The sequence below is a fragment of the Gymnogyps californianus genome, chromosome 6, assembly GCF_018139145.2.
Source record: "Gymnogyps californianus isolate 813 chromosome 6, ASM1813914v2, whole genome shotgun sequence".
In the NCBI taxonomy this organism is placed as follows: Eukaryota; Metazoa; Chordata; class Aves; order Accipitriformes; family Cathartidae; genus Gymnogyps; species Gymnogyps californianus.
In genome coordinates this window covers 29,325,509-29,353,055 of record NC_059476.1, presented here as the reverse complement: position 1 = coordinate 29,353,055, position 27,547 = coordinate 29,325,509, and the positions used below count along the sequence as shown (strand labels likewise).

Here is a 27,547-nt window from a genome sequence, read left to right as displayed (position 1 = left end):
TCATCCTTAGGATATTGGTTTTAAATTCTCTCCCCAACTCCTTCTTAATCTAATGATTTTTCTCCTACATCTCATCACCCTTAAGTGCAGTGACAAAGACACAAAACATGGCCGTAAGTGGCTTTTCACAGAGACATAGACAATAGCTTATCTGATTTATAGGACAATTTTCTTGCCATAGGTTTGAAAGTCTGAAGAGATGGAGGATCTGTTCCTCCAATACTTTACTTCATGCACTAAGATAAGACAGTTCTATTGGAAAGAATGGAAGTCCGCCCAGTCCCAAAACAGCTCCATGCCTTTCTAGAGATGGAATATAGTAATTCACCACTGGAGAAATTCAAAAACCTTTCCTCAAATTGAATTGCACCTTTTTCCTCCCTTCTGTGGTAGGGCCACCAAAGTCAAAAGAAGCAGCTTTTGCTTCCCTCATTTACAGCAAAACTGCTATAATCATATAGCTGCACCATTCACAGTCAGCACGAATGTGAGTATTTGACAGTACAGGCTTTATTTGCTCTTAACACACATACACTTACCAGTCCTTCTAGATTTCTCCATCTCCAATTTATGCCTTTTTTTTATGTTTCATTATGAAGTAAACATAATATCACATTCCTAGATGAGGAGACCTGGAGCCTTACTTCTACTACTATTACTAATTCTTCTCCTCAACATGCAGGCACATTTGTTACCATAGGTTTATGTGGGAGATGCCATGGACCAGGAATTATTTTTGTTATTTCAGGGAAGAGCATTAAAAAATACTGTGAGAAAATGAAGGCTTACAGCAACATGATTTTGCAGACAGCCACACGAATAAGAATGCAGGTCAACTTTTCATTTTTTTATTATTGAATTGCTAGACAGACCCAACAGCTATTTTCCAGTATTATGACTTGAAATTTTAGTTTCTTCAAGACTCTTCTTATGCCTTCCAGCTATTCTTGACTTGCAGAACTCTAGCAGTTTATCAACAGGGACTCTTACCCCTCAGCTGTTACACGGGATACATTTAATAGAGAATTGTGTTCCCTGCCCTGATGATGATTTCAACAGGAGAAAACAAGAATGAGTTATTTTCTCTCTCAATCCAAAATTACTTTGTGGAAATCATCACCAGTCTATGTTCTGGAAGCTAAATTACAAACAAGTTCAAAATAAATACTTTCATGAATTTAAGTGCAATTAAACAAGATGAAACTTCCAGCAAAGAAAATCCCTGAGGAGTTGATTACTAAAAGTTGAGAAAGTATACCAGGGAAAGGATACGTACTGTCTTCTGTTACTGTTCTTTAATCCTCTATTACCAGAGACATTACACTGAGCTAAATGGACCTCTATTGTAAACAACTACCACATCTTTATGTTCTGGAAAAACACATTAACTTGTGTTGTGGTTTAACCCCAGCCAGCAACTAAGCACCACACAGCCGCTCGCTCACTCCGCCCCACCCAGTGGGATGGGGGAGAGAATTAAAAAAGAAAAAGAACACCAAAACCCCAAAAACTCATGGGTTGAGATAGACAGTTTAATAGGACAGAAAGGAAGGAAAATAACAATAATAATAATAAAATGACAATAATAACAACAAAAGAATTAGAATATACAAAACAAACGATGCACAGCATAATTGCTCACCACTCACCGACCAATACCCAGTTAGTTCCCAATCAGCAATTCGCCCCCACCCCCTGCCCCTGCCCAACTCCCCCCAGTTTATATAGTGGGCATGACATCACATGGTACGGAATATTCCTTTGGCCGGTTTGGGTCTGCTGTCCTGGCTGTGTCCCCTCCCAGCTTCTTGTGCCCCTCCAGCCTTCTTGCTGGCTGGGCATGAGAAGCTGAAAAATCCTTGACTTACTATAAACACTACTTAGCAACAACTTAAAACATCAGTGTGTTATCAGCATTATTCTCACACTAAATCCAAGACACAGCACTGTACCAGCTACTAGGAAGAAAATTAACTCTATCCCAGCTGAAACCAGAATAACTTGTTTCCCAGCTTTGAATAATAATAATAAAAGTCCATGGAAGAATTTTCTGAAGTATACTAAAGGTAAGTGGCAGAAGAGTAAGTTTAGTACGTGAAATTACTGAAGGAAGAGGCAGCAGTAAGGCAGAGACACAAGGCCAGGCATTAGACTGGAGTAAGTTGTTCCAAGCCCTCAAATTGGATCATACTGATTTCACACTGCTCTGGATCCAAACAGTAATAAATGATAACAAATGTAGCATTTAGTATTGCAAGATAGGGTCTACATTTCCTCTAGAAAAAAACAGAAAATAGTTCCTACACATGTGAAAGGCCATAAAATGAGGAAAAAAAAATCAGATAAGGCATTGCTGTTTTGGGGGGGGTATAATCAGTCACTGAAAGAGAGATGTGTGGGATTCCTTTGTTCTCACTCCCTGAGGACTTTATAGGTCAAAACTTGTGCTGGGGATTGACACAACAATGATCCAAGGAATCCAAAGAGCTCACACCTCATGGCTCTTTCCCCACTGCAGAAGCCAGATGAAATCTCCATGGTGCAGCATGTTTTCTGCATTATTGTTTCTGCTCTCATTAGGATGATCAAAAACCAACTCCCACAGAAAAAAGTCTGGTTCCTATGCCTCTACTCAGTAGCTTATGCACAGATTTATGTGTGAATTAATAATCTAGCTCTTCAGCTCAGGAAAAAAGCCTTTTGTACTTCAATCTCCAGGGATTTCTAAATTCAGACCCTGCAGGTAATCAGTGAGAAAGTAAAATTAGAGCTTTCCAGACCAGAGCCTGAGTCCATTTTCCCGGCTTCTACAGTGAATTACTAAAGCTGATCAACCATATTCTGATAAAAATGCTGATTCAAGAGAACAAAAAAAATATTGCTTGAGAACATGTTTATTCTGCTAAAACCCTCCCCAGAAGCCAGGCGGGCAGGCACTCCCTGCTGCCTGACCAGCTGGCTAGCCTGGGTGGCTTCTTTCCAGCTTGCCTACCAGCCAGCCAGGCAGCAGGCCAGCGTGCCAGGCAGCCCCCAGCTGGGGAAGAACCACATTTGTAAAAAAACGGAAACAAATTGCTCTGTTTTGCCTGAAGTTCCACCTTGTAGACATTCTGTTCCAGCATGGGATGAAACAAAATGTCAACAACCCAGAATTTTTGACAAAACAGAAATACCCTTTTCTGGCCAATTTTAGTCACAATCTGTATGTGTGCTGTTATTATTGCCTCCCCACAAAAATAACTGTCTTACAGTGTCTGCCTCAATTCCACTACAGAAGCATGGACTTAAAGACAATGAGTATTGAGGAATCAGACCCATGTTGATTAAATTAATCAAGTTTTTATAAATAACATACAACATGATAAAATTCTGAGTATCTGAGAAAAGGGTTCAGTATTTTAAGATTGTTACAGGTAAATACTGCCTTCTGCAAGACTTAGAAAAATAGCTCTATAGTCAGCTACTTAGTCGATTCTGCTGCTTAAAGTACTAATTTCACAACACTACAGACTGTAACCAGAGGGATATTTTACAAGGACTTTGTCTGTCATCATGCATATGGTGTTATTCCACTGATCTATTCCCTGGAGAAATAACAAAGCACCTGGATTTCTAATTACCACTATACCAACCTAATGAGTGACCAGTAATGTAGACTGTTCCCCGCTATTTGTAAAACAGCCTCCTCCAACTTAAGAGATCTGGTCACCTTTTCATCTTTCTATATATCCTAACTGTATTAGAAATGTAGTTGCAAATATCACTATTGCTCTAATTAGAGAATACAGTCCTAGAAGTTAAATGCATTACCTCTTGCCAACACATTTGGGGTCTTGATAAGGATGAAGTTACAGTTCAGTAGATAATTCATTCTCACAGGCTTCTAATTTATTTCATGTTGCTCTATCAGCAGTTGTAGCCTTCTGCCCACTCCCACTAGATCTAGTTTAAGATCAAAGCTGATTCAACTGTCAGGTTGCTCAGGAGATTTTTTTTTTTGTAAGTAAATTGTATTCTACATGTATTTCATTCATACAAAATCATTTATTCAGCAAATTGTGGCAGGAGAACTGGACAGAAATGGAAACCAGTGATTAATGTTAATTTTTTTAAAGCAGGCCAAAGCAAATAATCCTTGTTGTACATCTATCTATTCCAGGAGTTTTCTGCCTGTTTTCATTAATAAAAAGGCAACAAATCCAAAGTTATCTGTTTTGTTTCGTTTTTTAAGAACATTGATCTCCTATCAATTGTATGCCTGTGTTGCACATGACTTTGAAGAGGCCACGAAAAGACAACAGTTACTTTCAACTGGAAAACCTTTCCAAGAGACATCAATACATACAGCCTCAGCTTCTTACTCAGAATAAAAAATATTGAAGTTTCCCCATATAGATTTTTAACCTGATGAATCCAGCCATTTTTCTAAAGATGGCATCTTGTTTAAAGCACAAAATCAAAATTGTCATTGTTCTTAAATAACTGCTTTTAATTTTTTAAGCCAAAGAATTTTTCTTCTCAAAGGACAACAGCCTTTAATTATGTTCTACTTCCCCTCCCTTTAATTCATCCTTTCTTCAAAACAGCTCAGGACACTTCTGCTTCCTCTGAAGTAAACTCCTGTATGCACTAAACTGATACATTCTAATTTAAAAAAATCTCACATTAACTAATGGACACATTAAAGAAAATAGTGAATCCATCAAACAACAAAAATAAATGATGAATTATTAATCCTCAGCTGAAGAATTTCTAGGCCAAGACTCATGACTCATCTTTTTCAATTAAATAGTTTGTGAAGTAGAAATGCTAGTTTACTACAGTTTTGGTAACACCTTACATTATAGTCTACTACAAGTTAACCACTCAGCCATCAGTTTTCCAGAATTATTTCTTACATTTATTTCAACCACTTCAGGTCTTTCTGTTTTCAGGAAGTAGATGGAGGAACCTTCAAATTGAAAGGGCAGAAGATTTAGAACAAATCAGTAAAATAAATGGTAACCAATTGTCAGGACTGGATGCTATTCCCCAGAGTTTATAAGGAATTAAAAAATGAATCATCAAATCATTAACTGTGACATGCAGAATGCCATTTAAATCAACTACAGGATTAATAGGGTGGAAAGCGGTAAGGGGCATGAGTTTACAAAAACAGTTGCAAGGAATGCAGGAAATTAAAGTACAGAAATCTGATCTCTGCACAGCTAAACCGTAGGATTATAGTAAAGCACAGAATTACTAAACACAGATACAATAAAAAAAAGGAGAGAGTCTATATGACTTCTGTGGAGGCAAGTAATGCTCAACTGCTCTCTCTTTAAACATATTTTTAAGGAGCTAACAAGAAGGTGACTAAAGGAGATACTGTTAACAATGCATTTCAATTTCTACAAACCTTTCAATAAGGTTTATCATCTAAGCTACCTTGGGATACGAGAAGGTTATCTGATGAAGTCTGAAGGGCAGAATAAAGACTGCTTTCACAACAGAGCGCCATAATTATTACAGGTTACCTTTGCTGGAACCTGTGTCATTCTATATATTCATAAACTATCTAGAAATAGCAGAATGGTAAAGAGTTTTTGGATTATTTGGAGCACTCAAAATTAAAACTGACTGTAGAGAGTTGCAGAAAAATCTTATCATCCTGTACAACCTGGGATAAAGAGGCACATCAAGTTCAGTATCTGTAAACGCAGAACAATATACACAGGGACAAGATGGCCTAATTATGAATAATGGTGGGGTCTAAATTAACTCCCTCTGCCCAGAGATCGAGTCATTTTGAATAGCTGCACAAAACACATTCTCAAATAGACAAAGGATTAAAAGAGTAGAAAAAAATTACAATCTCTGTCTTAATCCCAGTCCACCTGTATCTTGAAAACACTTTCGAATTCTAGCTCCTCACCTAAAAAAAAGAATAAAAGTGAACTGGAAAAAGATTGAGGCAAGTTATCAAAGCTTTTGTAGAGGAAATATTAAATGAATTGGCAGAAGAATTACAAAGGAAGGATATAATAAAAATCCACCTAATCATGACAAGCATGGGAAGGGCAAATAGTGAAGGATCATTCCTTTCTCTTATTACAGTAACTCAAAGGCCATTAGCTTTGAGCTTTTTGGTAAATATTTTAAAACAAAGGGAAGTATCTTCCTCTTACAACAGTGAAACTGTAGAACTTATTGTCACAGTGTGCTGTGGAGATAAAAAGTATGAATTATCTTAAATAGGTAATTAAACAAATTTATGGAATAAAAGTCCATCAAAATGTATTAAATACATTGATGTAAATACTAGGTGGGTTTCTAAAGGCCAAGGTTGCCAGAAACTAAGGGCGAAGTATGTTACCATATCTGTTTCATCCTTGCATTCTTTCAGTGCCTGCTACTGGCCACTATCAGAGTAGATATACAGCTAGTTGAACTGCAAGTACTATCTTTATGATAAAGAGGTATTTAGAACTGACAGGCTTGATTTGAGTTCTCTAATTATTCCTCTCTCCTCCCCACCTCAAACTCTGCCACAGTTGTTATACGTTAATTTCTTTTTCCGGATAGAATTTATCTCTGCGTGTTTATGCCTGCACAAGAGCTATGTGCTGTCTGAGAAGCGGCCCAAGCCTTTGTCCTCATGCTCTTTAATTAAATGAGTTATTTAATTAGCATATTTACATCTGGACCCTTCAGGAGATGATCTTATGGCCAGCCATTGTCACTGAAAAGAAATAAACAGGAAGAACTCAATATTTTCCATACTGGCTCACCACAGTCTATCCCATTCTGTTTAGAAACCCTGAGTCAGCACCTGGAGTACCTTGGGCTCTGTGGAGACGACACACATGCTGAAGATCAGATCCTTGCAAGTCTGAATGGGATTCTCCTGGCTCTTACTGAAGATAGCTAAGTATCACTCCAGATCACTATTTAACCATTTGCACAATCCAAAAGCATTCACTGGAGGTTTTCATCTATTGTGATGATCTGTATTACAAGAAGTGATAGCTGCTGGAACTATAGCTGTCCTCAGCCTCTTTTGTTGTTTTCCTTTCTCTTTGTATACTTGCAAATCTACCTGTGATCAGATAAAGCTACTGGTCACTAAAACACCTGAAGCTGCAGAGAAATTCCAAGTTTAATATTCTATTTACTGCAAACTCCCAGGATTAAATTGGGGCAACCCTATCAGGTCAGGAATTTAAAAAGTAGTTCCTAGTCTCCTTATAAGAAAGTCTTTAAGGTCTTTGCACATTCTCCTGAAATAACATAAACCTGCATTTATTTGAATCTCCTGACAGATGGCAATTTACTACCTTAAGGACAATTAGCCATATTTTTGATGAAAAAATGCTAAGGGGATTGACTGTTCTAATTGCTAGTCTAATAAAAGGTGTTGTGCCTACCTACAAACTTAATTGCTTGGCCATACCACAGGAATAGAATCTTAATCCCTGACTTCCCATGCCTTATGTAAGCATCCTTTTATAGTCAGAGAAGATGAAACTGCTTTCCTCTGCTTTGCCACCTGTGCTTCAATTCAGCATGAAGCAGAATAATCAGCCGGAACCACACTTGCTGCAATTCAAGCAGATGACTGTTCCCATAAATTTAGACTGAGACAGCCCTTAAGTACCTTGTTAAGTCAGAACCTTGGATCCCACAGATATCCACTCAGAACTCTAGGAAACAAAGCAACATGTAAATAAAACAGTTGCAAACCTTCTGCAGGTATTGTTAACACTCTTATCATTACAGAGCAGAAATCCTTCAGCCTACTCAGAGAGAGTGGGATCTTCGTAACTTTGGCAAAAATCCTGAAGGGCAATCCACGATGTGCACTGAAAGCAGCCCAGGTGCTTTCAGAGATAGCCAAGAATGGTATGTTGTACTAAAATGTTACTACAAGGCTTATTACAGCACTTTAGCTGTATTTCTCTACTCCTGAGTTTTGTTTCATGGCTACCAGCTATTGGTCTTGCAATTGCAATTCTTCTATTTCAACATGGCAAAAAAACCACAAGTCCCTCTCCTCTACCTACACAGAGGAAATGAAGAAACCATGTATTGAAGCAGATTTGGTTCTAACTTTGATACCTTTGCTGGAGAGCACAGACCAAGAAATGTTGCTTCATGCTGGGAGGGCTATTGGCCGTATCTGTTATGATAATCGTAAGTATCACCTTGGGAGAATCCTATTTTCCCTAGCTGTAAGGCATTATTTTATAAGGCATTGTAACCTGTAACTCTCAATAATTTTATGAGACCTGAGCACACAATGCACTTCAGCCTCCAATTAGATATACAATTCACACAGCTCACAGACATCAGGCTGAATGCATCCCAAATACCTCCTGAACTCTGGGTTTCCCCCTATTTTTGACTTCAAGGTGACATCTGTCAGAACTGCTCTGCAACTACAGAGCCTCATACGTATCTTAATTTTGCCAAACTGCCTTAGGCCCAAATTCTGGATGACTGTCTTCTTCCAAAGTAATAACAGCATCTATAAAGCAAAGCACTTGTTTAAAAACTGTGTCAGAAAAGACAGACTCTAAAAAATAAAAAATACTGAGATATTTATCTACGCAAGGAATGGTCTTCTCTGAGGACTACTGCTTGCATAGAGGAGATCTTTGTGCTCCAGATTTTTCCATAAAGCCAGTACACTAGCTTGCCTGCTGGTCTCACAAATTAAACCCTTTTCATTTACTTGACCCAACAGTTTAAGAATTTTCTTTTACCTTTAATTCCCAGACTGACTAGAAGTATTTATTGCATACTGGAGGTAATATGGAACTTTCCACCCAGTATCTTCTATCCATTTCCCTCTGCCTTCAATCTACCTTCTCTTATCTTTCTAGTGTGGACCTGCGTAGCTTTATCTAGAAAGCTATGGGTTTGTCTCCCTGCACTGTTCCTATGAAATCCAAGCATGATAGGTACCTGGTACAGATTCTACTAGCCCCCTGCAAATTACATGTATTTGCCAAGGAATGCCACATAATAGCTTAAAAAACCTTCCCCATATGATTACATGCAAGGCTCACGCAAACACTGTACGCCAGCATTACTACAGCATATGGCTATACTGCAAATCTGCTTCACTTCTGTCAGAGCACAGGCCCAGCATAGATTTGACAAGATGACTGCGACTATAAGACACATGCTTTAGTAATTTCTATTACTAACACAGCAATAAATACATCACAGAAAAATTAGCTTCAGTGATTCCCTAACCGCATTACTATTGTATATGCTACAATAGCACTCAGACACTTTCTGGTGTCTGTCATACATGCTGTCATCCAAGCAGCAGTCTAGCTCTCAGCAAGACACTGCTGCAAAAGCAGTGTCATTGTACTGTTAAGCAACCATCACTGTCCAACTTCATATTTCACAGTTCTTGGCATTCTCAAAATCATTTTAGATATTAAGCTTTCATTCATTACAAGACAAACTACAAAAAGAAAGAAAACAGTTATCAGTGTTTTCCTCAGCAATTCTGCATGTGGATGGAGACAACTGTAGTTAGTATAGTGGAACCAGGACCAAATTAATTTTTACTTACTGTACTTTGTTGACTTAAGTCACACATTTACACCTGCTTGAGAACCTTACTCAGCCTATAAAAATTCCAAAGATACCTTGAATTCAAGCACTCCAAGACTCCCTACATGCTGAGCAACTAACATTCAAACAACTGGAAGAGAATGATTCCCCTAGATCAACTTCAAAGCAGTCTGTCTCTCAGTGGTATCTTATAATAGCCCAGGTATTGAAGTGTCTTGTTTTACAAAGAACTATTTTTTTAAGAAAAAAAATCATTATTCTAACATGCAAAAAGCAGGTATATGGACATTTGCTATATGAGTCAGAACACTGTCAATCCCTGAAAGCAGTCTCACCACTAGACTATGCTTTATCTTGGCTTTCCAGTTCCTTCCATCTCCCTGCCCTTCAGAACAAAAGAAACCATAGGATACGGCTGAGATCCCCATTCCCTGAGAAAAAAAATAAGCCAACTGTCTGTTCTGCACCCAATTTTCAGATACATGCCAAGAAATACAGTCCATCAGAATTCACTTTAGAAGCTGCACTAGTAGTAGAGATGCTCATGCAATTGCCCTTATACATTTTTACAGTGGCTTAATTCCTCAAGTCAAAGTAGAACCAGGAGGTTTAGCAAAACTGTCCTGAACCTGCATTTCCCACACACATGCATTAGCCTGAACCCACAGCACAAAAGCTGTACAAATTCTAACAGTGTGAGAAACAACCAGACTATCTTGCTGCAGAGCATCTCAGCTGGACCCTTTTTACTGATTTAATTGGTCCCTATTTAATCACCTTTAACTTCTATGCTTACTATTACCAGGTGATCTTCAGGAAGAGTTGGTGAAGGTAGGAGTAACCACCTCACTAGTCCGAATATTAACTGATTATGCAGAGAGTGAACCACTTGTCCATGTTGATCTATTGGCCTTATGCAATCTTGCAGCCCTTGGTAAGTAAATATTTTTGTATCTTGGAGCAAAATATCATCTTCACACTGTCACCGCCTTTCCATTTACATACAGAATGCCCACAGGTTTGTGGGGGGTTTTTTTGTTTTGTTTTTGGGGTTTGGGGGGGGTTGTTTCTGTTGGGTCATTTGGGGGGGGGGGGATTGGGTTTTTTGGTTTGGGGATTTGTTTGTTTTGGTTTTGTTTGTTTTGGTGGTTTTTTGGGGTTTTTTTTTTTTTTTAAACACTACTGATACCTAATCAGAGACTGGCCACAGTAGCTGTACTGGAGAAGTAACTACTCTTTCCTGGAGTACCAGCAATGGCTGGTACTGTATTAAAACAATTAAGATTTAATAGACAGCTTTTGACCCAGAAAAAAGTATAGAGGGCATAACTTCATGTGGTAAATTGACAGTTTCAACTACTTCAGATATGGTACATTAAATACTGATTAAACATTTATTTCTATTTAATAATTAAGTTTATATACCTTAATGAAACAGCTTCCCTTTTCATTTACACAATTTTCAAACTAAAGGCATCTCCACTGATTTAAAATACATCTGCCCTACTTCACACAATTTGTAAGTAGCAACAGAAGAAAAAGACCAAGAAAATTATTACCACACTTTGTATATGGGCTGACTACAATTTGATCTACTGCTTCCTGCATTTAGGGGGAAAGGCAGGGAAGAGGGTATGGTATATCACACTGTCACATCATCCTCTAGAGAGGTCTGTCCTTTATAGATCTCTTATATTACTTAATACCATATTCCATTCAAATGTGTTCTATGTCAGAGAGCAGCAAGCTTTAAAAAAATTTCATCTTTGTTAACATATATCTTGTAGATATTTAGGATCCCAGCAAGACTAGAACCATCTAATCAAGACAGAAAATATACTACTACAGCAAACTGGCATATGCCGATTTGATATATTAAATAATCATACTACAGATGGATTTATACGAGTCAGTGGAATTAAGCCAGGATTAATTTGACAGCTATTGTAAGGTCATAGCTACAGGAATTACACAAAAATAGCATTAAAGAAAGAAGGGGGGGGGGAGAAGGGATGGAGCAGAGTTTTGCTGTCTCAGTGCTGTCCAAAGGGACAGAAGCATCTGTAAAAACAGAAAAAGCTTTCAAAAACAAAGTAGTGTAATCACTTCAGATTATAGGGAAATATGCTTTTAACATTTAATCAGCTAAAGAAACATTCAAAATCCTGACTTTATCATATACACAGATACAGCCAAGGAAGCTCTAAGCAAGACAAAGGTTGCTGAGCAGCTGGTGAAACAACTGAGAAGAGCAGAGAACCATGAGAGGTTAGAAGTCATCTTTGAGGTCCTGCAAGCCCTTGCAGAAAATGGTAAGGCTCCTTTCAGCTTGGGAGAATGAGGGGAGACAAGGTACTGGTACTTAGCTTAAGCTCTGGGTCCGAGTTTGCCATGTGATCCTACTAATGGAACCAGCAGTCCTTTCAGTGGAAATAAGCCACAAGAACATATGAAATCCTGGCCTGAGCAAGACTTTGAAGCTTAATAGGTGAGGCAACAAAGAAAAGAGGGAGAGAGTAGCATTCCACACTATTTCAGTGGATCCGTAAGATAGCAGATTCAAACTCATATTCTCCATGGTGTGTAACAGGAAAGCAGACTAGACAGATTTTTTTTCCATAAAAAAATTACAACCAAATATCATAGATGACTACTCTAACCAGTGCTGTAACAAGCACTGACTAGAAGTATCTAGATACCTGATAGAGATTTTAAAGAAATAAAAACTCATGACTGGCAAGACAAGAAGTGTCAAAGATCAATGCAGAAGCTTTGCTCATTCTGCCTTGGTGCCATCCTAGCACCAGAACATCTGTTACAAACAAAACTAAAACAGTGACTGCACCCAAAAAGAGACTGGCTAAAGTTCAAGGATTTAGCTTCCTAGTTTGAAACACTTCAACAAAGACCCAAGCAGCTTTTAGTGTGCTTTTACTGTGATTTCTACAGATGCTTTGAAAGTGCAGTTGGTGGAGGCAGGCGTGCAAGAGGTGCTGTCCGAGATCCTGCTGAGGCTCCAGGGCAGTTCGCAAGCTGAAGACACATGCATTGTGAAGGCTGCATCAGATCTCATTGTCTCTCTGCTTCTTGGAGGTAAAAAATGGAATACTGACAGTCCAGATACATAAAGAAACAACATCAAAAAGTCCCCTTAGCAGAGGAGTTGCCATCTGTTCTGTCGCTTTCATTTCCTTAACAGGGACACATCTGCAACCTGTTTCATAATCCTTAGGGGAATTCTTCTCAGACACCACACTTCTTCACTTTTTGTAGAAGCCTAGTGCTCACATTGCCATGCTTCCCTTCAAGCATATACGTATGTTGCCTCAAGTCATCTAATACCACTGTGGCTGCTCCTGCATGAACACAATGCAAGCACAAGAACTTCAGGCCATTGTAGCTGTACCTGCGGTCATCAGTTCACACCCTGCTTCTATAACTTTACTTTCAAAGCTGGCCTAAGAGCCAGTTTTAAATTTAAAGCTAATCATCAGATTAAGTTCATATGGTATTGAACTACTCATGTTTCCTCAGTCAGTATTCCAAATCTGTGCACATACTTCAAACATTTAGATTAACAAATCAAATGTAAGAACTTATTGTAATCTAAGTTCTGCATCTATCTATTAGGAACAGACTACACACATTGCTGACCTAGATTTTTCACTAAGTCTTTAAGCTGATTTCAGGAAGAACACAAAAAGGCTAAAGACCTAACAGAAACTTAGTTTAGGTGGCCCTGCTATATTGTATTTTGGGCAATACTGATTAAAGAATAAAACATCAAGAACTGGACACTTATGCTGCATCCTACCACCTCCAATCCCAAAGCAACCAACAATTTAAAGATCTTAAATTATTAACTATAACAACAATCTTTAAGTCATCATTGATTCAAATCTCCCCAAAGATAGACAGAACAGTTTACTTTGGGGTTAACTATAAACAGACATGAGATGTTCTCTCTATTTATCATGCCACAGATAGTACATGCAGAAGTTTTTTTGCAGACAGTACATGCAGAAGTTTTTTGCTAAGGGATGTGGTATCTCCCAGAACGTCGGTACTGGCACCACATCCAAACACACACAGCTACAGAGACAGGAACAACGCCTGTTGCTAATTTTACAAAAAATGCTAAGGTTGGTTATTCTCTACCCTTCAAAGATGGAAAGCCACTGTTTCTGAGTGGAGAGAAAAAACAACACTCAGATTTCATTGCTCCCAGGCTCTGAAACAGTAACATTCTTGCTTTTCCGCAGACTGGAGACTTGTATACGTTTAAGTGACAGATGCTAATGATACTGAGGTAATTTGAGGGACATAATTGTGAAAAATGGGGCAGTCAGGTATGCAAGCTTTTGCACTTCCCCCCCCTGCTCCCAAATCACACATTAGAGGGCAGACTCTGGAAATGTTTCATAGCAGATACATTTGTTAGAAATATAAAAATAACACACAGTTATTGATGTTTTAGGTTTTAAGTCACTTTGAGGAAGGGAGGGTTACTCAGACACATCAGGGGAAAAAGAGAAATCTCAAGCCATTTTATCTTTCACTTTCCTATTATAGAAGGCAATGAGCATTAATACTATACAGAGAGAAACACAGAGAGACTCTTATAAACAGACTCCTGGAAGGCATGCTGTGTTGAATCAGTCAGCAGAAGATACCCCACCGTGTTTTCTGTCCTTTCTCACTGACAGCTACTGTACTGGGTTCAAACTCAATTAACAAAAAAGAGCTTTTTCAACGTTGCTCAACTTTCTGCATTAATATGTGCTTAATTATCATAAAAGATTCCCTTGCATCTGTCTGAATGTTTAGCTAGTCAGTCTTATCTTTAAAGCAAGCTATCATACACACATCTCTCCATCTCCCCCCCATATCCTTTCTAGACTCTTTCCTCCTTGTCTTATACCTTGCTCTGAATCAGCCATCATGCATCACAGTTCTACAAAGGCCACAGAAATGCCCTCGGTGCCTTTAAACTGGCTATCTTCAATTTATTCAGCTGAATGGCTTGCTTTGTCACTCGTTCTTCTCCCTCCATCTTCCCCACAACCCCATTAGATGTTTCATGTGGAAAAAGTGAATAATCCCTCTCAGGCCCCAGTAGGTGCCACTGATGTATGCACAGCCTTTAATCTAAGAGGAAAAAAAATCCTGTGGAAATCTGATCTCAGCGTCAAATGACTTCTGAGACAGCAAAAAGATGATGGACAGCTTTTGCAACTATGAAAGTGGCTATTCCTATCAGACTTTAACTATGAGCCATTAAATTGAAGGTTTTGCTGCTATCCAAGCAAAAATCCATAGGAGAGAACACCAATTTGGAGCTCTGCAACAATCAAAGCAAGGCAACCAGTAACGGGTTCTGCCTACTTGCACTTTACTATAAGAGAAAAAAAAATGCTCTGCCATTCTTCGGTTTGAAAAGTGGGGAGAGGAGAGAAATTAAGTTCAATTAAGGTTAGTCTATATGAAGATCAAAGTATTTTGCCTGTAGAATTTTGTCAGACCAAAAGAGATGGTCTATTCCTAGAAAACCTGTTCCTAAAGAGGACTGGGCAATTTTCCTCATATACTCTGATCTCCAAAGATTAGGACCAGGCAAGAGCACATTTGAAGAATCACAAGCAAAAACATCAGTTTTAGAAAAATGTATGCATAAATTGATATCAAGAGATTTTTGCACGAGTAGAATTTGAACTATTTCACAGACTGACAGTTCTCTCATGAAAATATCCACTTCCATTATAGGCATTTGACAAATTCTTATTTAACATAGGTAGTAACACAGGGGAAAAAAATATGCTAACTGAAACACTAAGAGATTAAAGGAACAGTAGGCATTGGTTCAAAAGACAACATGGAGGAGTTTCTACCACTGTGAGGTGGAAATAACATTCAAACCAGCAAAGGTGTTAAAATTACTAGAGCCATTTTTAAGTGGTATACACACAACAATTAGAAGTCTGTACATCTTAGGCATGTAGTCAGTACCATGAGAAGTACCTAAAGCTACTTTTGGTCAGATTCTGTATTTGCATGAAGTCTGTATAGTTCCATGGATAATTGTTTATTCTAGGTGAAGATGTGGTCTTCCTATACAGCATCCACACTGTTTTCCCACATTTTAACGAAGAGCATTCATGGTAACAGCACAGCAATAAAGAAATGTTCACTGGTATCAGGAAGACACTTCAGGTATAATAAACTGCATAAAATACAGAAAAATATTTGCCAAATGGCATCTTCAAAACACTTCCTTCAGGAAGGATGCAGACCATAATATGGAGTGTTTCCTTTTGGTCTTTAGGAGAACACTTTCTCATTTCCTATCAAGGTGAGCTAAGTAACTTCTGATAACAAAAGGGCTGTCACCTCTGCAGAGTAAGTCCTCACAGAGAGAGGAAGACATACAGACATGCACTGACAAAATATTGTAGAGCATGTACTGGGCAAAATGGTAGTTCTTTGGAATGTACAAATCTGCTCTTTCACCAGCATTAAACAGATCAGAACTCTCTACACCAACTCATTTTCCTAGCTTCATATGAATGCAACACAATTAGACTTCTCATTTCAGAAAGTGGGCTTCTCAAAACAGGTAAGAAAAACCTAGGCCTGATTCTTTCGATGATTAGTTAATGACAATTTATTTGATTGAATACAAGGAGTAACAGCAGTACAAAACTAGTAATCAGACCCACCATTGCTGGATAAGATCCCTGGTCTCACAATAGTCTCTTAAACCAGCAGAATAGCAAAATTGGAGTATTAAAGCTATCCTGTGGAGAAATGGAAAATACCACCAGTATTTCACCACATATATAGTGGAATATAAAGCAGTATTGAGGAAGAAATTGACTGGAGAACATATGGTTTTGAATTTGACAGTGACTGTTGCTAGAAAGCGCTCTCGAGCTAAGCTTTACTAAAGGGTGTCTCAGCATCAGTTCACAGGTGGCTGATGCCCACTTATGTCTAGAGAGTTGAAGGCTGTAAAAAACAATGCAAAAGCTATAGTCTCCATCTTACTAAGACACGAAAACAGTCAAGGCAAAGGCTCCCTGAATTCTCAGTTCGCATGGTTAATTTCTATCATTGTGTTTCTTATCTCTCTCACCTGCTTGATTTTGCCTCTTTCTTCAGATGGCAACTGTGTACGAATGGTACAGCTAGGAGTCATACATCAGCTTCTGGATCTTTTGGAGAAACACGTAGAGAGTGGGGACGTCTCTGTTCAACATGCTGCACTCAGTGCACTTCGAAACCTTGCTATACCAGGTACAGAGTCTGAAGACAATTGACTTAACTGTGATTCTTTGTAAAGATGGGTCATTTAATGAAGATCTGTGTAGCTCTGTCCAAGTCACCAATTCCAGTCCCCTGTATTTTGAGGGGCAATTGACCTTTTTTCCCCCTGCAGAGACATATATTTGAATAATTCATCAGGACTTCTCATCTGCATAAAGGTTCTAAATATAATAAAGTGTGATCTCGTTGCCAGCTGCTGAAATGGTTTCACATTAACAGCATACAGCAGTTCAAGACAAAAATGCAGAACAGGGCTTAGAGCTTAAAATACAGAGTATGGGGCGGAGCTATCACATCACAGCTGGTAGGGCTTTCATAAATCTGCTCCTTTACTACAAAGCCAATATTCATTGCAAATTCGGCCTTTGTAACACACTTAAACTACAGTACTTAAAGGGAGCATATAAGAAAGATGGGGACGGACTTTTTAGTATGGCCTGTTGCGACAGGACAAGGGGTAATGGTTTTAAAGTAAAAGAGGGTAGGTTTAGACTAGATACAAGGACGAAGTTTTTGGGTTTGGTTTTCTTTTTTTTTTTTTTTTTAAACAATGAGGGTGGTGAAATACGGGAACAGGTTGCCCAGGGAGGTAGTAGATGTCCCATCCCTGGAAACATCCAAGGTTAGGTTGGACAGTGCTCTGAGCAACTTCATTTAGTTGAAGATGTCCTGGCTCATTGCAGGGGGCATTGGACTAGATGACTTTTAAATGTCCCTTCCAACCCAAACGATTCTATGATTCTGTGATTCTACTCTTGCGATCTTTTGTTAATACACATCAGAAAATTGTGCTGCTTCTCATCTCAAATTTACTGCTTCCATGTGAAAGGGCCATTCAGGCCAAAAATGTTTTGCTAGAGACATAACAGTACAGCACCCTGCAACACAGTCCTTACACTGCTATACAGTACTCCAGAGAAGAGCATGACACCAATGCTATTTTCTGAAAATAAAAGAACTTGAAGATGTCTGCCAATTTTATTATGTAAGCTAGCCAGCATGCTTGGTTTAACAGTTTTATACATAATCATTGCTTTGAACAAGTGAAAGCCCAGAATATACGAGTTGCTACTTTGCTTCTACTACTTAAAGCCTGATCACTCTCATTTCTTCTTGCAGATAGCTCTCTTCAGAACTTCACCTATTTCTTTCAACTTATTTTTGATATGCTCTCAAGTAACTTACTTACTTTGGCTTACAGTGTTATCACACTTTCTGGATCCTAATAGCCCCAGCCATGTCTGTCTATTCAGTATTTTAATAAACATATTTCACACCACAAGCCCCTCGCTGCTTCTATGTATATTTTATTTCTCTGTGAAGATATTTTCTACCACCTTACACATCAGCAGAGAGGCCTGTGCATGTTGCTTTTTGGTGCTAATAGAGTACGCAGTATTTCAACCATGCATGCCAGCTACCTTAACATCAGTTACAACCTAACACAGAGGTATTAGAAGATAATCATAGAACCATGAAAAATCATGGAGAGCCATCCAGCTGAATTTAGGAGAGTAACTTAGTAGGCAAAATATAACTATCTGTTAGAATGAAAATGTGGATTTTTTTCTATAAGCCTACATCTCAAGCAGAGATGATCACATTCTAACTCATAACAGAACCTGTTCCTCAACGAAGACCAAGGCTCACTTTTTGCAAGGCCAAGCCCAGGCATTCCTTGGGAGTTCCTTAACAAAGCAATGAACACAGCTGATCTTGCAAAGATTATAGAATCTAAAACTCCAGAAAAATGTGGTTGCAACCTACAACTTTACCCCTATATCACTGCCTGCTACACACAGTACCAGTAGATCTTAATGTTCTTTGCAGCTGTACTTTAAAAGGCTCAACTCTGAATTATAAAACATCAATGTATCAACACATAGTCTATTTTGGTTATCTGTTCTGTTCAAGTCTATTACAAACCATTTTAGATCTTTCCAAGTGTGTGGCCAATGCATAGCACTTAAAAAGCTATTCCTACACTGTACTTTTCCTCATCAATTCATAAAAATACCAGAATATGGAAGCTGTAAGACATTCCCTCACAATAATGTATCACTTCCAGATATACAAACTCTATCACTTTCAACAATTAGTCTGCTACCTGGAAAAAAAAAGACTGAGTGCAAATCCAAATAAATCATAAAATAAAAATGAATTAAATATGGGCCAGCACTTGCAAATGGGCACAGGGGAAGTTTCCAATTCAAGTAGTTATCTTGAGAGAACAGGTGCTTATAAAAAAATGGAAAAAAGTCATTATGCTCTAGTGAATAGAGTCAGTCTGTGCCACTGAAAAACAAGGACATTAAGAGCAAGTTACTTGAGTGTCTGCTTCTCAATTTGCCCAATAGAAGGGGGAAGGGATAGAACAATTATCTCCCTAATTTCACCGTCCTTTCATTCCCCCCTCAAAAAAAAATGGCATACAGAAGATGGGAAGAAAATTGCTCTGGAGGAAGCAGCTTTTGGTATCGCAGCTAAGCAGCATTAGGACTCTTCCTAGACAAGCTTCTGATTATTACCAGGGATTACTGCACTAATGACTGGAGCAAAGACACCAGAATTACAAGAGGAAAGCACAGAAACAAAGGCATGAACAACAGGGGATCAGTGAGCTCAAATACAAAAAGAAAATTCATTCTCAAGAAATATGACTATGTAAATCACTTCTGCTACCCAGGTCAGTTAAGATCAGCAAGCATAGGAAAGGCTTGCTCATGTGAGTGGGTGAGTGGATGGATAATCTATTACCACTAGAAAAAGGAAGAGAAACAACAATGCTGTGTTATCCTTTTTTACATACTTCATTCCGGGCAGGGCTAAGATCAAGAGTAACCTAAATATCATAACAGCAATTCCTAGGAAGTTTTTAGCTCAAAAGAGAAGTCTAAACAGTCCAGTAGTCCTGACTTCATTTCTGAGCACTCTAAGAAGTTGGACCTTTTGCCAAGAGCATAACAGAGCATAAAATTCAGAACAACAGTTAGGTCATATCTACATTTCCAGATGCTTGTGTAGTTACTGAGCTTCACAGTTGTCTTTTCTCCATTTTCTAGTTGTTAACAAGGTTCAAATTCTGGAAGAAGGTGTGGCAGAACGGATTCAGGCACTTCTAAGGTCAGAGATGCCTCCTGTGCAGTTTAAACTTCTTGGAACACTACGGATGTTAGCAGATGGTCAAGGTAGGGAATTGCTAATGTTTACTGATGTCAACTATACGCCCCCCTCCTCCCCTCCCCCTGCAAGGCAACGGATGTGCAAGGAGACTACAGGCTAAGTGTCTTGCTAACCTAATTCCACTCAATCTGGAGAGGTTCCAACAAAGATGATTGCCAGAGCCTGCAAGCCTTCCATACCGACCCAGTCAGCCTCAGAGGTAGGTCAGAAACAAACCAAGTGGAAGAACCTACAGTAGTCAGTAAGAAATGGCAAAGGCCTAAAAGGAAGATATTTTCCACCAGAGATATGCCAGCAAGGCATGAGTATGATGGAAAAGAGTCAGGCTAAGGATTTACAGTGCCAAATCACAGGAAAGCAAATCAATAGAAGAACTGGAGAATATAAAAGGATCAAAGGGAGCTGGAGTGGAGAGAGGCAGGAGAAATGAGTTTCTACCAGTCACGCAGTCTCGCTATGAACATGCTGCCAGGTTTATCTTGCTGGTGTGGCTCAAATATTGAGTTTACTTTGCATGTTGAAATATGGGATAATCTACTTGCACTTCACTCAGTTTTACACAGAGGTGGGTACGCAAAGGCAACAATACTCATTCTGTGCATATAGCTGCATTTTGAGAAACATGCACAATGACAGAATTGTGTTAAGATCTACAATACCTTAATTTATCCTTAGACTTATCTAGCTTCTTACCAGAGTATAACACCAAAACAAGTATCGTGGGATTTGGTTTTTTTAGTAAGTGTTCTAATTCTTTCTTATCACCAGAGCAGCTGTTCTAGAACACCAATCAGTACAGACCACCTTGATGTGAAAGAATAACAAGAAATAGGTCAAATAGGTCAAAAACAGAATCAGAAGTGTTATGACCATTTTGCAATGGGAACTTACAGCTGGTACAGAACAATTACAATCACAAATTCATTAGTGATATGGAAGGGTAAAAAAACCTCACTCTCCTACATTCCATGCAGCACTCATTTACACCACTGCAGACACCACTTTGATATGGCAGGTACTTGCATCCTTTTTCAAATTAATATGCACAATATAAAATGTAGATGTAGCAGTCCTATTAATTTGCACTGACTCCAGTCCAGTAAAAAGCTGCTTTCACTTATTTCATCATGGTAGGAAATGGACATTGCAAGATATACAGAAACTTATATCTTCCTCTCAGGCTTTAAAGGAAGTAATTAAAAAGGTCATTTCTCCAAAGTTGTATCTGAATTGTGACAGGGCAGACCCTTTAGCTTTTAAAATTGAGACATCATAACAACACAGATCTAAGTTATCAAACACTAAATTATTTTTTTTTTTTTAATAAATGCTATTTTTACCAGCCCTAGTATGAAGTTGGAATTTGGCCCAAAATGTTACAACTTCTGAATCGGAAACAACAGATATCAAAGTGTAGAGTAGTAGAAGATTATTCAATGTTTACCCATTCCTGCCTATGAGCGCACAATTCTCCCATCTTTAATTACTTTCTATTCTGTTTACCCATGAGCTAACATTGCCCTTAATTAACTCGGCCTGAAACTCTTATGAATACACATCCACTAAGAAGTCCACACTAAATTAGTTAATTGCATTATCTAGTATAAATTCATTACTCTGACAATCACTGGGCATGCTGAGGCCTCCAGAAGAGGTAGGTTTCTTTCTAACTATAGAAGACTGCAGTCAGATCTGTCAGCTTCATTACACTAAAGAAATGTTAACATTAACTCCTGGTTTTTCCACTGTTTTGCTTCAGAGGAGCAGAAGAATTTGTGCACTTCAACAGCCAAAGGACTTTCAGCTCAACTGAAAGTTCAATCATACACACAATTTATTCAAATTTGGCCTTTTTGTAAGTTAAAAGGTCCTCCTGTTCCCGTTAAGAATAACTAATTGGGTTTTATCTCAGAGCTCTATTGCTGGCAGACATCAGGAGGTTCCTATCAAACTGGGTCAAGACTCCTCCTTTGAGCAAACCTCTTAGACTGCTTCCATTCACCACCCTCTTACCTCTTTCAGCTTTCTGTACTAAACTGGATTACCACGATCTCCTCAGACTAATACTTAACATCTGACCTAGAAACAAAAGCCTTTCTGTTACAGGAGGTAATATTCAGGTGGTTGTGCAGTGACAAGTAACTCTTCTCAAAACAAGTATGTTCAACTAGGCTAGAAGCTCCCAGATTGCTTGTGGGATTTTGACCTGTGGATGGTTCCTTAGTGTACTGGACAAATAAAAAAAAAAAGGCAGTGTCTGTCCTTCTTCATCTCCCTCCCTAGAGTAGAAAGAGTATAGGTTGGTGGTACCCTTCACTTAGAAGAAAATTCCAGTTGAACCAAGATGCAGAATTTCAAAGTCTTAAGTATTGACCAGAATCAACTAACTGAAATTACTGAAGTACTATTTACCAGGATGTTCTCAGGGCTGAATCCTTGGCTTAACATATTTGGTGAAAATAGAGTGTTTCACAGTCCTTAGACCCCTTATCTGCATTTTTCCTTTGCTTAGGAAATCACTTTCCACCAGTTAGTCACTTTTGATCCACAGCACTGTGAAGATGCATTACTAAACTGCAACAAGACTCATGTGGAACCATGCGTTAGACTGACATTCCTTTTGCTGCTGAACTAAGAGCTTTGGGAGTAGTCTCCCTTAGTGGTAACAAGCATTAAACCACAGCATATCATTAGAGTTCCACTTCTTAGGAAAAGTTATCTAGTGAGGTTTTTTCCAAATGTCAACCATACAGATTAATATTTCTAGCAAGTCTTGAGATATGGTTCCTGAAACACAGGGGAACGCAAATTAAAAGGCTCCTCCAAACTCTGGGGGAAGTTTTGATGATGCTTAATACACAGTTCAACACACGTTCTTAAGACTTGAGACATGCAATTACAGACATGCTGCAATTCTGTACTAAGACCTGGCATCCCACATGCTACCAACAGTAGTTATCACCATTACCAAGAGCACTGAAACAGCAAGAACAGGCTCTGAAAAGCCTGTAATTACATTTGTGCAGGGCTCAAAGAGCAAGTGCAAGAAACCAAAGGGGAAAGGGAGTCCTCATGAAGATTTCATTATAGCAACAGACTATTTGCTTTCAAAGATATGAAGCTGCTCATTTTAAGCCCTGCTTCAGCAGCCTCTTTAAAAGGATAGGTCTATCGGAACAGCTTGCTTTGTTCTTTTGCTCCAAGAGTTGCCCTAACACAACCCGCATTCCTCAGGTAAAGATTTCCAAGAACCCTTAAAAGCCCAATGCTTTAGTTACAGCTCTTAAAGGATACTGAGCTCAGGCCTGTGGTCCTGGCTACTCCTACATTCACATTTCTCTGACAGAAAGACTGAGAAGTCTGATTTTGAATGTCTCCTGATGATGCTTTTCTCTTCAGCTGATGCAGCCAAAATCTTGGGCCAAGACCCCATGCTGCTCAACAGACTTGTGCAGTGGTGCAATGCTAACGACCACACCGGCATTCACGGAGAAGCAAATCGGCTGCTAGCATCGATCTTGCGTCACAACAGATCTCAAGTACGAGAGCTACTGGTCTGATATGTTTCTACCTTATCCTCAAATATTTTTAAAGGTTGTTGATATACCTACGGGTTAAGCATTAAACAGCACATACAGGTTTATCATTAAAAACATGAAAGTTCACAGTAAAAACCCTTCTAGTCTGCCTCAATACCAGTAAGGGGGAGGGGAGCAGGAAAGCAGTACTCTCCATATCCACAGATACTGCACAGAAACGAGGAACATGGTTACTTACTGTCACTTGTCAGCTTTTACCCTGCTTGAGTAAGGCTTGACAAATGGTAAGAAGGTAAAGCTTTTCTATTTCCATAAATATTAGTTTCAAATTTCAAATTAAAATGGCAAAGATAACCCAGACCTGTCCCGAACGTCAGTCCTCCTGGAGAGCCAAAGAGCCTACTTACCTACCTAGTGAGGGATGAATCTGGTGTGATCTCTTATCTCTTGGCATATTAGAACAGTCTTCTGTTTCTCGTAAATCATGCTATTATACACAGCCATCCCACCCATGCTTTACTTTGAGGTAGTGATAAAAGAAGTAGATACTATCTGCACAGCTTCGATAAACTAAAACTAATCTTTGTTAGTTTGAAGGCTTGAAATGAAAACTTGGAATAAGGTCAAATTAAAACTCTTGAGACAACATATGTATTTTTACCTTATAGATATGCATATACATAATTGTAAGTATTGATATTCCAAGTAAATTAGACCAGCCCTAAGCAGACATGTACGATCAGTGCCAAAAGCAATGTTATCTCTAGACTTCAAATATCAGTTTGTACTGCAGCAGGCAAATCATTTCCATCTATTCAGAGGCTGAAGAGTGCAGTCTCATTTCTCTCTTCATAAGTCAGATTTCCATCTGTGATATTTTACCTTTAACAGGAAGTGGTCAAAGTCATCCAGCAGGCACAAGGAGTGAAGCATCTGGTTGCCATGACAACAAGCGGCCATGCTGCCATGCAGAATGAGGCTCTGAGTGCCTTGGCTATAGCATCTGCAATCGATTTAGGTATTTTTCTCTTAAAAGCATTTATCTGTGCAAGATCCTCAATTAAGAAACATTGTCATGCTGTTAATTCTACATAACATGTAACAAAAAGCATGTTTCTTGTCTAGATTTAGCTCTTCAGCATGAAATAAAGGAGGTCAGCCATCCAGAAGATCACAAAAGCAACAGGCTTCAGGAATTGCCTGAAGATTTTTTGTTTAGGGTGCAGTCAAATGATCAGGTTGTGTGGACTGGCACAATCTCTTGAGTAGCACGGTATGATGCTAGAAACCTACACAAAAAAACAGAAGGAAAGTAAAGGTGATAAGACAAGAGAAAAAGATGAGAAAGTCTAAATGAAGACAAAATTAAGGACAAATTATAGTCTTGAGTGGTCAGTGAAGACTATAAATGGAGGAAATAATCTTCAGAAGACAGACATTTGAATGCAGGAGAGAATAAAGCAGAAGCATAGACAAAAGGGCCTTGTAGAAGCTGCAAACGAAACAAGTGAGAAAGCTGTAAAGGTCCTAACTACTTTTACTGAGCTAGTTTTCAGAGAGATTATGTTTTTTTCACATTTTTCCTGTATGACTGATCACATTTGAAAATGGGTCTCTTACAATAAAGACATTCACCACAGAAATCTACATACATCAAAAGATAAATTGAAAAGAAATAGTCAACTTGAAATTTGGAATTTCCTATACCAACAAGCAAGACAGTAGAGAGCTCACTTTACTGCTTGGTCCACCACTAAGGCTCTCAAACTCAGTTGGGCAACTAATGTGAATCAACATTTCTAGCACTGATCGTTGCAAATTTTAATCTATTATGAGGTTATTTTATACAATCTATAGTATACAGGTTCTGTCTTCCAGAATGAGGCCAGTGAAGAAACACTGTACAGAAAATACAGAAATTCTCCAGTACAGAAATAGATGCCCAAGATATCCCTGTATAGCCAATCTGAAGTGAAGCCAGTCAGGAATTTTATTTTTAAAAAAGCAAGCATGTTCACTTTTCTAGCTTCTTTTCAAGTAACAGCTCAGGTATTTGTTTACTTATTTTTCAGAAACCCTTGAAGAATCTTTTAAGGAATTACAGCTAGTTCAAAGCTTACACAAACTTCTACAAGATGATAATACAAGTCCTGAGGTGAAATATAATTCAATGGGTCTTTTGTGCAGTCTTCTTAATTCAGGTAACTTCATTTTAAGTTGTCTGTGATGAAAGGATGGATATTTGTGATGAAGACACAAGTGTTTTCTGTTACTGAAATGTGCTGCTTGCAATGTTGCAGTCAGTGAGTAGTAAAGGATATTAAAGAGGTTCATTCTTTATTGATCACCAAAAATCCCAGTATCCCAGTCAAGTAGCTTCTTCATGAAAAGTTGATTAAACCATCAGTTGAATAAAAAAAAGAAAGGCTTTATTCCAGCAAGTCAGTGGCATAATCAAGTCCTGAAATTGCAAAATTAGAGCCTTGGAATAAAGGCATCTTTGTCCAAATTCACCATGCACAAATGTCTGGCAGTCCCAGGTCCTGTATGTACCACAGCATTTGTGTTCAAAGAAATAAAGAGTCTGTATCATCTTCCACAGGCAGGCATACATTTGTTCTGCCTATGCTGTAAGCAAACCAGAAGCTGAGATAAAACAGCAATTTTAGCAATGCTGCCTTTGCACACCAACTTTTAGTAAAACATATGAAGGATATGATTTCAGTTTCTCTCACTCCATGGTTAGGGAAGACTTAAAATGCTTTCAGCAAGATCAGACTCATCCTGGATGTGTGGCACTAACCAAAAACCACCACCTTGAAACCAGGAGTCCAAAGATCTCATGCTAGTTTCTCACATCTTAATACATAAATCATATAAATTGAAAATAATGATTGTGCTCAGGCAATGATCTGCCACAAGGGGAGCTGCCTTTCAAATCCTGAAGCCACCCTATACTGGCAGACAAGCTGGATTTTGCAGTATACTCTATTTTTTCCCTGCAGCCACAAAGATATTGGAATAGGGATAAGCATTTGCATCCTTCAGTGCTGTCAGAGTACTGACACAACAGATGTGATCTTTAAGACTTTTTCCAGAGTTGTATATACTTAGCACTTTTAGACTAACTGTAGCACTAAGAGTTGAGTCTTACTAATATGAAAGGCTAACAAAAAGCATACAGGCAAAAAATGCTGGAACTTATCCTGTATTGTACTTTCAACAAAGTGCTCTTCTGTTCAATCAGTTCTTGGAAGTCAAACAGGAGAAAAAAAATCTTAACCTGTTCAATACTTTCAGTGGCTGAAAGGGTATCTATTGAGAGAAATATATTTAAATTAAAGCAGCTCGTTTTAAATAGCAATACTCCAAACTTATCTTACAACAATTGTTGGGAGCCACTATGCCATGGCATATCACTAAAAGTCAGCATTTCATCTCCCATTCAGGCGATCTGAGACAAGAAATAGAAGAGGACAAGATTAAAGAAACCCTCGAACAACTCTGCAGTCACAGCAATGCAAATGTGGTCAAGGAAGCTGTCACAACATTACAGGTTTTGATAGGAGAGACACCACACTAGCCTCTTCTTCCTCATAGCAACTCTGCACTGCTGCTGAGGCAAGCTCAATAAAACACCAGCTTTGCCAACCCCACCTTGCATTTGTCATGCTGCCGCATAACCAACACTACTAAAGCGCAGGTACAGCTCCTGCTTTTAAAGCTGTACATACAGAAAAATACTCATCTGCTCATCTACTTGGCCTACAGATACTTGCATCACTGCTGCTCTTCACTGAGCTACTAACACAGAGCAGTAGGAATAAGGCCTGTCAAGCAAGTGGTCTTGGAAAACATCACATGAGAAGCATCAGGCAATTACCACTTCTGTAATACATTTTTAAGCTACTTGGTTTTGTCACATCAGG

The 27,547-nt window shown here is 38.7% G+C and overlaps 2 protein-coding genes across 3 annotated transcripts in view; one reads left to right on the top strand and one right to left on the bottom strand.

Annotated features, from left to right (window-relative positions):
* Positions 1 to 27,201, top strand: part of LOC127017575 (rap1 GTPase-GDP dissociation stimulator 1-like) — a 37,546-nt gene extending 10,345 nt beyond the window's left edge. Inside the window, 12 exon segments of the mRNA XM_050898711.1 lie at positions 6,795 to 6,905; positions 7,759 to 7,881; positions 8,047 to 8,172; positions 10,379 to 10,507; positions 11,760 to 11,885; positions 12,523 to 12,666; positions 16,732 to 16,866; positions 19,959 to 20,084; positions 23,479 to 23,618; positions 24,510 to 24,636; positions 25,691 to 25,819; positions 27,068 to 27,201. Of these exon segments, the coding sequence (XP_050754668.1) occupies positions 6,795 to 6,905; positions 7,759 to 7,881; positions 8,047 to 8,172; positions 10,379 to 10,507; positions 11,760 to 11,885; positions 12,523 to 12,666; positions 16,732 to 16,866; positions 19,959 to 20,084; positions 23,479 to 23,618; positions 24,510 to 24,636; positions 25,691 to 25,819; positions 27,068 to 27,201 (1,550 nt within the window).
* TSPAN14 (tetraspanin 14) overlaps positions 12,872 to 27,547 on the bottom strand; it is a 60,286-nt gene continuing 45,610 nt past the window's right edge. The window contains exon 9 of one of the 2 annotated variants that reach the window (XM_050898715.1): positions 12,872 to 12,929. In XM_050898715.1, coding sequence (XP_050754672.1) covers positions 12,909 to 12,929 — 21 coding nt within the window. In that variant the 3' untranslated portion in view covers positions 12,872 to 12,908. Of the gene's footprint in view, positions 12,930 to 24,757; positions 24,908 to 27,547 lie in introns of those variants that run through there. The other variant, XM_050898714.1, reaches the window with a different exon arrangement.